The sequence below is a fragment of the Bos indicus genome, chromosome 16 (genome assembly GCF_029378745.1).
Source record: "Bos indicus isolate NIAB-ARS_2022 breed Sahiwal x Tharparkar chromosome 16, NIAB-ARS_B.indTharparkar_mat_pri_1.0, whole genome shotgun sequence".
Taxonomy (NCBI): domain Eukaryota; kingdom Metazoa; phylum Chordata; class Mammalia; order Artiodactyla; family Bovidae; genus Bos; species Bos indicus.
Window position 1 is genome coordinate 73,188,712 of NC_091775.1, and position 13,067 is coordinate 73,201,778.

Genomic DNA, 13,067 nt, shown 5'->3' on the forward strand with positions numbered 1-13,067 from the left:
AGTTTCCCTTGCTGATAGCAGGAGGTGGGCTGTGACCAGGTAATGAAAAGGAGCGACTGAGACTTTGATAAATGGGAGAGTAAATGAAAGACTAAGCCCAAGTTCTGGCGTATTTGTAAGCATTCGATAGATGTTACCTATCAGTAATCAGATAACGGTAATGGTATTGCTGAAGGGCATGCATTTTTTTTTTATGGAGGTGTGGTAGTTTCAGGGCATCTTTATTAAGTGTTTTTTTGTTTTGTTTTGTTTTTTGGTACATGAATCTTAAAGAAGGGGGGCTTCTTTTTCTATTTTTTTGAGTGTCAAACAACTCTTATTTGGAAGATGAAATGTGGAGTTTGAAACTCCCTACTCCAAACTCCAGGATGGGAAAAAGGAAGGTGCTTGTAAGAGCCAGTTTCAACTAAAGGAGGAAGGTGGTGGGAACAGTCCATGAAGATGCTGAGGCTGGGAATTTTCTACGCATGATGACAGGTTCCCGGATGACTCAGAGGAAGCATGTGAATGAGACCTTTAGCTGGAGGAAGGTGTGGGACAAGAGTAATGATGGGTAATGTGGGGTTGAAAACAATTAAAAAAAAAAAAAGTGTAACTGCAGAATTTGCTCTGGAATTTGCTCACCACATAGACTTGGAAGCCTGGGGAAACTTTTCAAGAATGTGAGACAGAGTTGTTCTTTTTAGTAACACAATGTCATCAGTCTGTGAGAGTGTTACTTTTTGTGTGTATGACAGAGGAAAAAAAAAGATGAAAGAACCAAAAACTGGTGAATTTGGCTAGCTGAGGAAGCAAAGTGGAGCTGGAATTAGCAGAATGGTTTCTTTAGTCCTGGCGAATAGGCAAAGCTTGCTCATGCGCAAGTGAACCTGATAATTGCCAAATGTCTGCTGCAATCTGAGTTGCACCAAAATCACTACAGCTGAGGTTCCTGAGATTTCATAAGCCTTCCGTCCAGTCGCATGTGTTGGCCTTCAGTGATGAGGCTTACCAGCCTAGGTTCTTTCTCAGTGGCCTTTGGCCATGTGGATTCAACCTGAAATTCTTGGGTCTTCACAACCTTAAAATTTTGATGAACTGTCTGGAACTATTTGGAATGTGAGTCCCTGGGGCAGGCGGGGCGCGGGGGGAGAAGTCCCTGGGGAGGTGTGACTCGCTCCCAAATGGTGCTGTTGTGTTTTTCGCATACTAATGTTTTTTGTTTTTAAGTTTGGAATATTCTCTCTAGCTAACCCACTAAGCTTCGGGCAAATAAGAAAAAAGAACAAATTAGTAGCTTGAAATGCTTTTAAACAGCTACAGTTCCAGCTGTTAGGGCAGTAGGGAACTAATGCAAAACTGGGTAACTGGGCATCCGTGCGCACACAGATAACACAATGAGGAAAGGCTTGCTTTATATAGTTCCAGAGGCTCCTGAAAATAAGAAATTCTCTCATAAGCCAAACTCTTCAATTCAGTTTAGACAATATTTGAGACCCTCTCTGAGAAGGTGCTGGCTTTAAAGCTTGTATAGATACATTAGTTTTCTAGGGCTGCTGTGACAAATTACCAAGAACTGGGTGACTCAATACAGCAGAAATTCATTCTCTCTCAGTTCTGAAGGCTAGAAATCTAAAATCAAGGTGTCAGCAGAGCCATGCTCTTTTTGAGGCTCTAGAAAAGAATCTCTTTCATGCCCTTCTCTTCATTTCTGGTGTTGCCAGTCATCCTTGACATCCCTTGGCTTGAAGACCTATCACTCCAATCTCTGCATTCGTAGTCACGTGTGTCTCTCTGTGTCTGATGAGGACACTAGTCATACTGGATTCAGGGTTTGCCATTTTCCAATATGACCTCATTTTAGCTAACTGTACCTGCAAGGGTAGCCCTATTTCCACGTAAGGTTACATTCTGAGGATTCTGGGAAAGACTTGAATTTAGGGAGGAACATTATTGAACCCAATGTAAGAAGTTTCGAAAATGAGTAACAAGTGGCCTCTATCTTCAGGAAGATGTAGTTCCCAGCGTAGCTGGGGAAGGGAACTGGCTGTAGGAAACTTTAATGCAAAGTGATGGATACAGAATACTGTGAACACACCGAAGGGTGACTGGCTGGTTGTGACTTCCAGGGGCTCTGAGAAGGCTGTAGGGTGGGGATCGTGGCAGACCTGAAGGGTAACTAGTGTACCAGCTGGCAGAAATTGGGAAACTGGGCCTTCTGAGCTGAGGGACCTGTCTGAGCAGGTTCAGAGATGCAAGCGTGTGTCCAATGTGTGGGATGCTCGTGCTGCCTGGAGCTTACGGCCAGAGGATAGCATGGCCTGTGGGTAGGGCTTGCATGTGACGTGGTGGCCACTGGGGAGGGATGGAGTGGAGCGGAAGGAGGAAGTGCAGGTGGAGCACACAGAAAGTATGAAAAGTGGTGGGAGCCTGGTAGTTCATCTCCATGAATGCCTGCCACAGAATTAGATCTTCAAGAGGCAGTGGTTCAGAGGAGGGTTCAAGGACAGGCTGAAGGACCATTCCTAAGGGAGCTCTAGAGGACACTGCTGGACTCAGAGGTGCTGAGACGACTTCTGTGCTGCTGCTCAGCTCCAAGTTCTGGGACTATTAAGTAGAAATATCTCTTCACTAACTATTTTGCCTCTCATTAGTAATCAGGTTTTTGCTTCCTCTTCCCTTTCTTTCTCTCGAGCATCCTCCACATGCCAGCCACTGTAGACCCAATAGTGAGCAAGAAGACAAAGCACCATTTTCCTCTCTTCCCTGTAGCATTAGCACAAGGAGTACAGAGTCAGTTCCCCATAAATGTTGCTTTGGGTTGAATGTAAGGGAAAAATGACAAGGCAATTTTGCCCAGGGTAATGAGTTCTGCTTCAGAGTAGAGCTGCTTTGAAAGATGATTTCAGGAACCTCCTTATGAGGAGGTGGCGAGTAGGTGGCTGCTTACATGTGTTTGATTTCTGAGTCATCAAAAAGGCTTCTTTGCCTCCCAAAATATCTCCTTCATCCAGGCTGTGGGTACTTTTAATTCCACGATTGGAAGCTGGTTTCCCTCTGTTAAAATGCAAATACCCTAGGGGGAGAGGATATCCATTTACCATCATCAGTCTATTGCACCTTAATATGAGGGTTTTCTCAACCATTTTTCATGGAAGATTTTTGAGAAAAGCACATGGAGGGAAAGGGGATCCAGGGGATGAATACTGGACATGGCAAAGCTAAGCTGTCAAAGTCAGCAGTTTGGATGAACCGCCTGGCTCTGTAGTCCCTTTTGCCTAGTAAGATACATTATTATGTATTGGCAGGTGTATGCTGGGCCAGAAATGATTATTTCTGTTGGGAATTTCATGGTTACAAAACCTTTTTTTTTTTTTTTTAAGGGCTTCCCAGGTGGTGCTAGTGGTAAAGAATAATCCCTAGGTCGGAAAGATTCCCTGGAGAAGGGAATGGCTACCCACTCCTCCTCTCCTATGGACAGAGGAGCCTGGTCAGGCTACAGTCCATGGTGTTATAGAGTTGGACACAACCAAGTGACTAAAACTTTCAGTTTCACTTTTTTTCCACCCATACTTCAGTGAAATAATTTGTGTGGTAACCTGTTTGGTTTTTATTGCCAAGGCTATGCTCCATATGGTTTGTGTGTTCATTTTCCAGAGAAGGCTAATGATAGCTGCTGTCACAAATACCCCCAGAGTTTCAGTGGCTTATATAAGAGGTTCCTTTTTTCATTGACATCACAATAGGATTCAAGCTGATTTGGGGGATGCTATATTCCACATAACCTCCAAGGGACTCAGGCCCCCTCCATGCTGTATGTCTATCATCTTCAGTTTTTGTTCAGTTGCTAAGTTGTGTCCAGCTCTTTGCGACCCCATGAACTGCAGCAGGCTTCCCTGTCCTTCACTATCTCCTGGAGTTTGCTCAGACTCATGTACACTGTGTCTGTGATGCCATCCAGCCATCTCATCCTCTCTCACCCCCTTCTCCTCCAGCCCTCAATCTTTCCCAGCATTAGGGTCTTTTCCAATGAATTGGCTCCTTGCATCAGGTAGCTGAAGTATTGGAACTTCAGCATCAGTCCTTCCAATGAATATTCAGGGTTGATTTCCTTTAGGATTGACTTCTTTGGTCTCCTTGCAGTCCAGGGGACTCTCAAGACTCTTCTCCAGCACCACAATTTGAAAGCATCAATTCTTTGACACTCAGTCTACTTAATGATCCAACTCTCACATTCGTACATGACCACTGGAAAAACCATAGCTTTGACTAGATAGACATTTGTCAGCAAAGTGATGTCACTGCTTTTTAATACACTGTCTAGGTTTATCATGGGCTTCCCTGGTGGCTCAGAGGTTAAAGCGTCTGCCTGCGATGCAGGAGACCCAGGTTCAATCCCTGGGTCGGGAAGATCCCCTGGAGAAGGAAATGGCAGCCCACTCCAGTATTCTTGCCTGGAGAATCCAATGGATGGAGGAGCCTGGTATGCTACAGTCCACGGAGTCGCAAACAGTCAGACACGACTGAGCGACTTCACTTTCACTTTCTAGGTTTATCATAGCTTTTCTTCCAAGGAGCAAGCATCTTTTAATTTCATGGCTGCAGTCACCATCCACAGCAATTTTAGAGCCCAAGAAAATAAAATCTGTCACTGTTTCCACTTTTTACCTGTTTGTCATGAAGTGATAGGACCAGATACCAGATATCTTAGATTTTTGAATGTTGAGTACCTGACCTCAAAGAAGGCATGCCCTGGGGAAGAGAGAACTTGTAGAGAAAGTATTCTTACATTTATCTCCTTGGCTTGGAAGTGACACTTCGTCCACCTCGAATTCCATTGGCTGGACCTGGTTCCAGAGACCTACCCGGATAGAAAGAGGCTGGGAAATGTGATTAGCTGTGTGTCCAGGAGGAGGTGACACAGACTCACCAGGAAACTTCTACATTTTTTCCTTCTGTCTGTGACATAACCTGACCCTTGAGTGTTGTCATTAATGGTATGGAGGACCAAAGAGGAAACAGTGAGCTGGAACCTGTCCAGAGCTTAGAGGAGTGGCAAGTCCTTCACTCTGCCTGGCGAAGGGCGTCATTCTGCTGTTAGGTTTTTGCTGTGTAAGGGAGACCAAAGTCTTCATTCAAAGAAATGTCTTTATGATGTTTATTTGCTTTTTAATAGAATTTGGGAGATTTTAATGGAAATCTCCTTTCCGTGCACCTTGGAATCATTTTGGAATGTGAGTTTGAGATTTGAATGGTATAGCTTCCGTGATATATTTCAGCTCCCTTAGGAGATAAGGAAGAGTAAGTTGGCCTATGCAGGAGTTGTAGAGCTCTTCCCGTCCACCTCCCGCATTGTCTAGACTGGTGAACTGAGAGGTAACTGCATGGTCCAAATTGACACAGCAAGTTAGTGACCCACCTGAGGGGTAGACCCCATTTTAAAGATTTCTACACTGGTGTTCCTGCCCTACCACAGTGCTGTTCCCTAGAGAACTGTCTGGAGAATACCCTGTCCCAGTGGGATTTGAAGGAGGAGACTTAAAGCAGGTGAAATCAGAAGGCTCCTTCTGGTTTTGAGATTCCTTGATTGATTGAGATTAAGTACATTTTGTCTGGCTGTATCCCTGACCTGACTGAAGTGTTGTAACCTTCCAAGAGTTTGTAACTTTCCTGGGAAAACAGAATCTCAGTTCTTTATTCTTTTCAGTTGTTCCTTTATTTTTACCTTAAAAAATTATTTGTTCTTTAAATATGTATTTTTGTAATAGTAAAGGTAACAATTTTTAATTGCAGAAGTAAATATATGCAAATGTAACAAAAATATATATGAAATATAATAAAAATTGCCTGTAATTCTATAATTTGACAGTGTAGCAATTACCCCTGTTAATGTTTTCTATGTCTTTCCATGTGTGTTTCCTGACCATTTTTCAATATGAAATAAATATGCAACTCTAAAAATATTTCATATTACTTAATATGAAATATTACACAACCCTTAACATTGTTTTAAAATGAATAGTATGGAAAAATGCTCGTATTTGTATTTGTATACATATATATAATATGAGAATGAAATTCAACTTTTATTTGTCTTATTTTTATTTTAGCTTTTTATTTGCTTTTTAAAGGATGTAGGGAAAAGCTAATGGAAATCTCCCTTCTGTATATGGTGGACTAAAATTCTTATTGTATCTAAGCATAAAAGTATATATGGGCATTTCTCTATGTCATGACTTATTTTGAAGCAATGTTTTAAGGGTTGCATACTCTAGCGTCTCATGGGATACGCGTGCTGAAGGGAGCCTCTTGGGAGGTGGCGGGACGGAGTTGGTGCTCTCTCTGTTCTCAGCCCTGACCCTGTGCCCCTTTCCTCCCAGGGCATCAGCAGCCTGTTCAGCTCTCTGAAAGTTGTCCGGCTGCTCCGCCTGGGACGCGTGGCCCGGAAGCTGGACCACTACATCGAGTATGGAGCTGCCGTGCTGGTCCTGCTGGTGTGTGTGTTCGGGCTGGCCGCTCACTGGATGGCCTGCATTTGGTACAGCATCGGGGACTATGAGATCTTCGACGAGGACACCAAGACCATCCGCAACAACAGCTGGCTCTACCAGCTGGCCATGGACATTGGCACCCCTTACCAGTTTAACGGGTCTGGCTCAGGGAAGTGGGAAGGGGGTCCCAGCAAGAATTCCGTCTACATCTCCTCGTTGTATTTCACCATGACCAGCCTCACCAGCGTGGGCTTTGGGAACATCGCCCCGTCCACAGACATTGAGAAGATCTTTGCCGTGGCCATCATGATGATTGGCTGTAAGTATCACAGTGACTGGGCAAGGGGTGGGGCATCAAGTTTGTCCATCCTTTTGGTTAGCCGGAAGTAGGGCAGTGGCTACAGTGCCATAGGATTGGGGTGTTACGGCTTAAAATAAGGGAGGGTTTTTGTTTTTAAAGACTAGCTTTAGAGTTTTCCTATTAATTTAAACAGTATATATTTACTGCACAGAAATTCAGAAAATAACAAAAGAGCACAAAGTAGAAACTAATGACTAACCATACATAATTCTGTTTCTTAAAATTGCTGTTAACGTTTGGTGTTTCCCTTAGAGATTTTTGTCTGTCCATACCTGAACACACAGATAACACGTTTTAATAGTTAAAATGAGACCATGCTATACATTTTGGTATACTTCTTGTTCATAGGACAGTGAATTGTGGAAGTTTTTCCACGGCAATTTAAAAATAGCTCTAGATTGCATAGTTCAGTGTGGTACTAGAGAAAGGATGCATGAAAACAAAATCAGAAGTATCTCAATCTTTTGTATTATATCTAGAAATAGTAATGGTTTTGCTAGAGTGGGTTAAGTAAAATATTCTAGTACAATAGTTTTGTATATATTTTTACTCTTTAATGCAAATCCTAGGAAAATTTAAAATCTTATTTCTATTGAACAGTGCTGATCTAGATCAATATTTTTGATGTCTGTTTGGTGATTGAGAGGTTTTCTAAATCCAAAAGGTAAAAACCTACAGGAATAAACAGCTCTTATTCAGTTGAGAAGTAATGGGGCTTTGGATTAACTTCACTGGACTGAAAAACAGAAATAACCCTAGTTCTTGAGGAAAGTACACTTGGCCCTCTGTATCCATGGATTCTGCATCCTCGCATTCAACCAACCATGGACTGAAAATATTAAAAAGAGAAACTTTCAGAAAGTTCATGAACCTTAAATTTGCCACATACAGGCAATTATTTACATAGCATTTATATTGTACTAGGTACTATAAGTATCTAGGGATCATTTAAAGTATATGGGAGGGTGTATGTGGGTTATAGGCAAATACTATGCCATTTTATATAAGGGACTTAAAAATCTGTTGGTTTTCATATCTTCTAATCAATTGGTCCTAGAACCAATTCCCTATGGACAGGGGGTGAAAATGAATGCATGGACTGTAGCCTAACCAGGTGCCTCAGTCAATGGAATTTTCCAGGCAAGAATACTAGAGTGGGTTGCCATTTCCTTCTCCAGGAGATCTTCCTGACCCAGGGATTGAACCCAGGTCTTCCGCGTTGTAGGCAGACGCTTTTCCGTCTGAGCCACCAGGGAAGATCCGAAAGTGACTCAGTAGTGTCCAACTCTTTGAGACCCCATGGACTACATAGTCCATGGAATTCTCCAGGCCCAAATACTGGAGTGGGTAGCCGTTCCCTTCTCCAGGGGATATTCCCCACCCAGGAACTGAACCAGGGTCTCCTGCTTTGCAGGTGGATTCTTTACCAGGGAAGCCCTTAATTTTTAAATGCTTGACCATTGACCATTTTGTAGCTGTTGCCACTACTACCAAGTCTGGAAACAGCCTTGGGTTGTAAACAACAATGAACTCCCCTCACTAAAGGGAGTCTTGGGGAAGATTAGGCCTAACTGGGCTGGGGAAAGCACGTGAACTTGAGTGGATTGGACTCATTGTGAACCTGCCAAATGCACCCTGTTGGTGCTTCCATGACGCACTGTGGTGTGAGAGAGGACAGACCTCCCGTGAAGCATGGGTTTGGACGGTAGTCTGGTCACAGGTGATGAAGCTGGGCGCTAGTTCCAGCTGGCAGAAACCCTTCTGCTTGATGTGCTTCCTCAGGGTGGAGTTGACATCTTGTTACACCAACCAGGGGATTCTAAGACCAGGGAAACGGAGGCTTCAGCTTGTCTGGCTTTGTCCAGCCCATCCATAATCCAGGGACCCCTTGGCAAGTGGGTTTTGTTACCCCTTTTGTTCCGTTTGCAGCTCGCCTCCGTTTTATTTGCCATCACCTCATCATGTCTGAGGTACTCCTTTCCTGAAAGCCCCTCTGCCACACCCAGAGCCCGGCGCTGTGTGTTTACCAGATGCGTCTAAGGCTTAACTGGTTTGTGGGAAGTGTGTGCGGGGAACTTTTGGGTCTGCTCTTTTTTTAAAATGGGTTTTAATAGAGATGATTGCCTGACCATGGGGAGCAGCATAAAGTATCTGTGGGTGGCTAATTGCTTTAGCTTAATTAGAACTCGAGGTGCTTTCTCATGTCGTGTAAAAGGATCTTTGCTCTTCTAGAACTATTTCAGCCTTAACATCTCCTAGTTTTCTAGGCAGTGCTTGCAGCATTTTGTGAGCCTTGGGGCACCAGTAAACAACCAGATGCACCGTGCTCCGGGCACAATTTCTGTCTCTTAGGGGGAAGATGAGATGCTCCGTCAATCGAAATACTTCATTATATGCATTACAGAAAATGTGCTGAGAGTGGTCAGTTAGAAAATAGGCTCCATTTCATGAGCTCCCTAAAGGCTTTCAAATATGAGGAGACTTCCTTGCAACTTTTTACCTGGAAGAAGAGATAAGAAAACAGCTCTGGTGGCATATGAGGGTAAACTGTTTCTCCAAAGCCATTCTTCTCCAGAGAAAGTAATTTCCTGGGTATAGTCTCTAAAGGAAAACCCAAACAATTATCATCACCTCTTTTCTCTCCCCACCTTTTCAAAGCTTTATAATGTTTCCATTTCTTTTTTTTTTTAAGTGTAATACACAGGCAGTCACCTCTGCAATATGCCCCAAGAATGATATTTAGGTAGGCAAGTCTGCTTAATTGTTACTTTGTTTCCTGATCACTTGCTGTTTGCCAGGTGCTGTGCTAAATATTCTATATGCAAATCCCCCTGTTTGCAACAACTCTATGCCTTAGAGATTATTAAGTACATTTTACAAGGAAATGGAAGCTGGAAGAAGTTAACTCCTTTGCCAAGAATGCATGGCTAGTATGTCAGAAAGACAGGATTTGTGTCTGGGACTCTGAATTAAAAGCCCAGCTCTTTCCCCTGTGCCCGTCTGCGATGGTGTGGACTGAGAACACGGACCTCATCAGCCTGTCCTCTCTGGCACACCACTCACACTTTGAAAATTCTCTCCATAAACTTGAACAAGCCAGCAGTTTCTACAGTGGGAAGTTTTTGTACACTTGCCTGTTGTTTTAATTTAAAAACAAATTTACGGTAGAAACTCGGGGGACCAGGTGCTTCAGACACCAGCCATTTTTTCAGCAACCTGTCACTTACAGTTACAGCTGTTCCCCTTTCTGTGTGACAAGTCTGACAAATTCTTGTGCTAACAACAAAGTTATTGCTCTCTGTGTAATGCGCTGGTAATTACCTTGTAAACTCACATTCCAGACAACCTTTGTTCAGGACAGCTGCTGAAGTCTTACTTGATTTACGGGGCTCTCTTTTATCTTGCTTTGCCTGTGTGCACACGTGCGCACTTGCGTCCTTACTGCGTGGCTCACGGGGCTGGGTGACCCCAGAATTGGGATCTTGGGTGACAGGGAACACTGACCACACCCCGTGTTTATGCTCCGGGGTCAATGCATCTCCCTCCCCAGTCCCCCTCGGATCAGACTAGCATTCTTCAAGGGGAGTAGAGGGAAATAAAGCCAACGAGCTTTGAGGTACTGGTAACATTGTGATTTTCTCCTTTTTGCTTTGAATTTTATAGGCATCGGAAATAGTATTTCTTGGTTATTCTGTTGCCACGTATTAACCATAATATAGATTATCCAGAAGCCTTCCGTTGCTTCTCCTCTTTGTTCTCTGTCACTGAATATCTTATGGTAACTTAGCTAATTCCCCAGAGGCTGCCAGGAAGCAGGAAAACTATTTTCAAGTTTGCTCACGTTTCTCAATTCTGATTTTAAAAAATTGCAATAGGAAGAGGAGAAGACTTGGCTAAAATGGGCATTTGAGATCATCTCTGGATGTTGGTGATCTACAGTGTGTCCATCTTCTGGATTTTATGTCTAACTTGTAGGTGTTGACAAGTCAGCCCTGCCCTGATCCCCTTGCCATCCTTGAATAGGTTTTCAGTGGTCTCCTGCAAGGCTGACCCTGTGGGGTGATGGGTGGACCCCCTCTTTTGCATGTGTGGTTTGCCTGTGTGTTGGTGCTGAGAGAAGCACAAGGCCCCTCAGGGTGACATTTGGGAGAGGTGACCTCATTTAGCAGCCACGTACCGAGTGCCTCCCTCGATAGACCTCTGAGGATGGAGGTGTCTCTGTGGGTGGCACTCCCAGGAGTCTGAGGTCTGGGGGGTGGACACTGGGGGTTGGGCCTGGAGATGGAGACTTCACTGTGGGCTGAGCCCTTCGGGGGGACCCCTCAAAGGTGGGATTGTCAGGGATGAGGGGAGAGTCCCTCTATCTTGGGGTCTCAGTCTCAGTTAGGGGCATGACTGTGTCTGGGGGGATCTCTTCCAGGGAGAATTTGACGGTTAAGTGACAGTTCTCGTTTTCTTAATATGGGCTTTGCACTTTTCTGATTCTCTCCTCATAATGTCATTGCTGTCATCCTGTCATTGTAATTAAGCCACATTCATTTCCTGTCTCTCTGATGATGGCAGGGGGTCTAGACATCATACTCCTCCTCCAGGCGGCCTCCACCCTCCACCCTACAAGCCCAGCCCTTGCTGTTCTGTCTCTGCATATTTCCCCCCTGTCCTCCTCTGCCTCAGCTCCTTAAACCCAGAGCAGAATGTGAGTGCTGAGGGGACTCTTGTGAGCATCCCTTGAGTCCACAGCAGTGCCTCCTCCTTCTGCTGGGCTGGATCTCATCCTGTTCAGGGCTTTAGTCAACCTCTGCCCACTCCCTCCCCGGGGTGGGGCCTGAGAGCTCCAAGAGAGTTATTGGACTCAACCATAGCGTTTCCTTACATCACCTTCTTTCTTGGCAGGAAGGGACACGAGTAACCTGCTGCTGCTGCTAAGTCACTTCAGTTGTGTCCGACTCTGTGCGACCCTGTAGACGGCAGCCCACCAGGCTCCCCTGCCCCTGGGATTCTCCAGGCAAGAACACTGGAGTGGGTTGCCATTTCCTTCTCCAATGCGTGAAAGTGAAAAGTGAAAGGGAAGTCGCTCAGTCGTGTCCGACTCCTAGCAACCCCATGGACTGCAGCCCACCAGGCTCCTCCCTCCATGGGACTTTCCAGGCAAGAGTACTGGAGTGGGGTGCCAGTGCCTTCCCCGAGTGACCTGCACCCTGCACGGTTTGAGCCGACCACCACCACCCATGCGGGATGCTTTATGACCCCCTTTCAGCTTAGATTGTTATTTGCAAGCAAATAGGGACTTTACCCTGGCTCCTTCAGGATTTTATTTAAGCATTCTTATTTCTTTTTATTCACCTTTGTGGAATATGCCTTTTTGCACTCTATGCCATTATACTGGTTTTTCAAAAAGGATTGGGCCCATCTCCCTGAAGGCTGTAAGATGCTCTTAAGAGACTTCAAACACATACCAGACTCTTCATAAAATATTTATGGTCTTGTTGAATCTGAACTGTTGAGAAAGTTCTGGAGTTTTAGAAATGGTGTTCAGTGCTACTGGCAAAACTTCTTTATTAGTTAGGATATAGGTTTAGTTGCTGGACAGAGATGGGACATATGTTTCCTAAATGTGTAGGGCTGGACTGACTGCTGCAGTCATCAAAGCCCAGGTTTCTCTGCTGTCTTAAATACATGACTTCCATACTGGGATCCCATATGGCCGTTCCAGCTTTGGCCGTATGTTCTTTCTCCAGAAAAGAGGCGGGTGGGGTGGGACGGGGGTGGAACTGAACTCTTCCTGAGCTCCCTGAACTGTTCTCCTTTTGAGGACAAGACTAGGAAGTTGTGCATGTTACCTTTGTTCATATCACTTTCGCTGGCACTTGGTAACCTGGCCACATGCCTAGCTGCAAAGGAGGCTGGGAAATGTAGTCTTCTGGGTGGTCATGCATCAGGTAGGAATGCAGGATAAGGAACACAGTTAGTGAGGGATGGCCAGCGGTGTGTGTCTACCTCAGCCTGTCTCCCTCTCCTCTTCTCCCCTCAACTGATGCCAGCAAACATTAGCCCTCTGTGACAGGTGGGCATCTCTGGAACTTTGTCCCTGAATTGCTAGTTGAGAGGTTTGGGTTCAAGTCCTCGGTGGTTTCTACCTCTCTGCTTTAGTCTGTACCTTTCATTTCCTGTGGATTAGAGGTAAGAAGCTCTCCTGACCATCTCATTTGGTTGAAGTGAGAACTAAATGAGATAAT

General features: G+C 44.7%; 1 protein-coding gene and 1 non-coding gene across 2 annotated transcripts in view; both read left to right on the forward strand.

Annotated features, from left to right (window-relative positions):
* The window catches only part of KCNH1 (potassium voltage-gated channel subfamily H member 1), a 441,878-nt gene that overhangs the window by 174,617 nt on the left and 254,194 nt on the right, over window positions 1-13,067 (forward strand). Inside the window, exon 7 of the mRNA XM_070768644.1 lies at window positions 6,360-6,789. Within this exon, the coding sequence (XP_070624745.1) occupies window positions 6,360-6,789 (430 nt within the window). The remainder of the gene's footprint in view (window positions 1-6,359; window positions 6,790-13,067) is intronic.
* On the forward strand, window positions 4,318-4,389 carry TRNAR-GCG (transfer RNA arginine (anticodon GCG)). Its single transcript has one exon. It is a non-coding gene; the product is annotated as a tRNA-Arg (tRNA).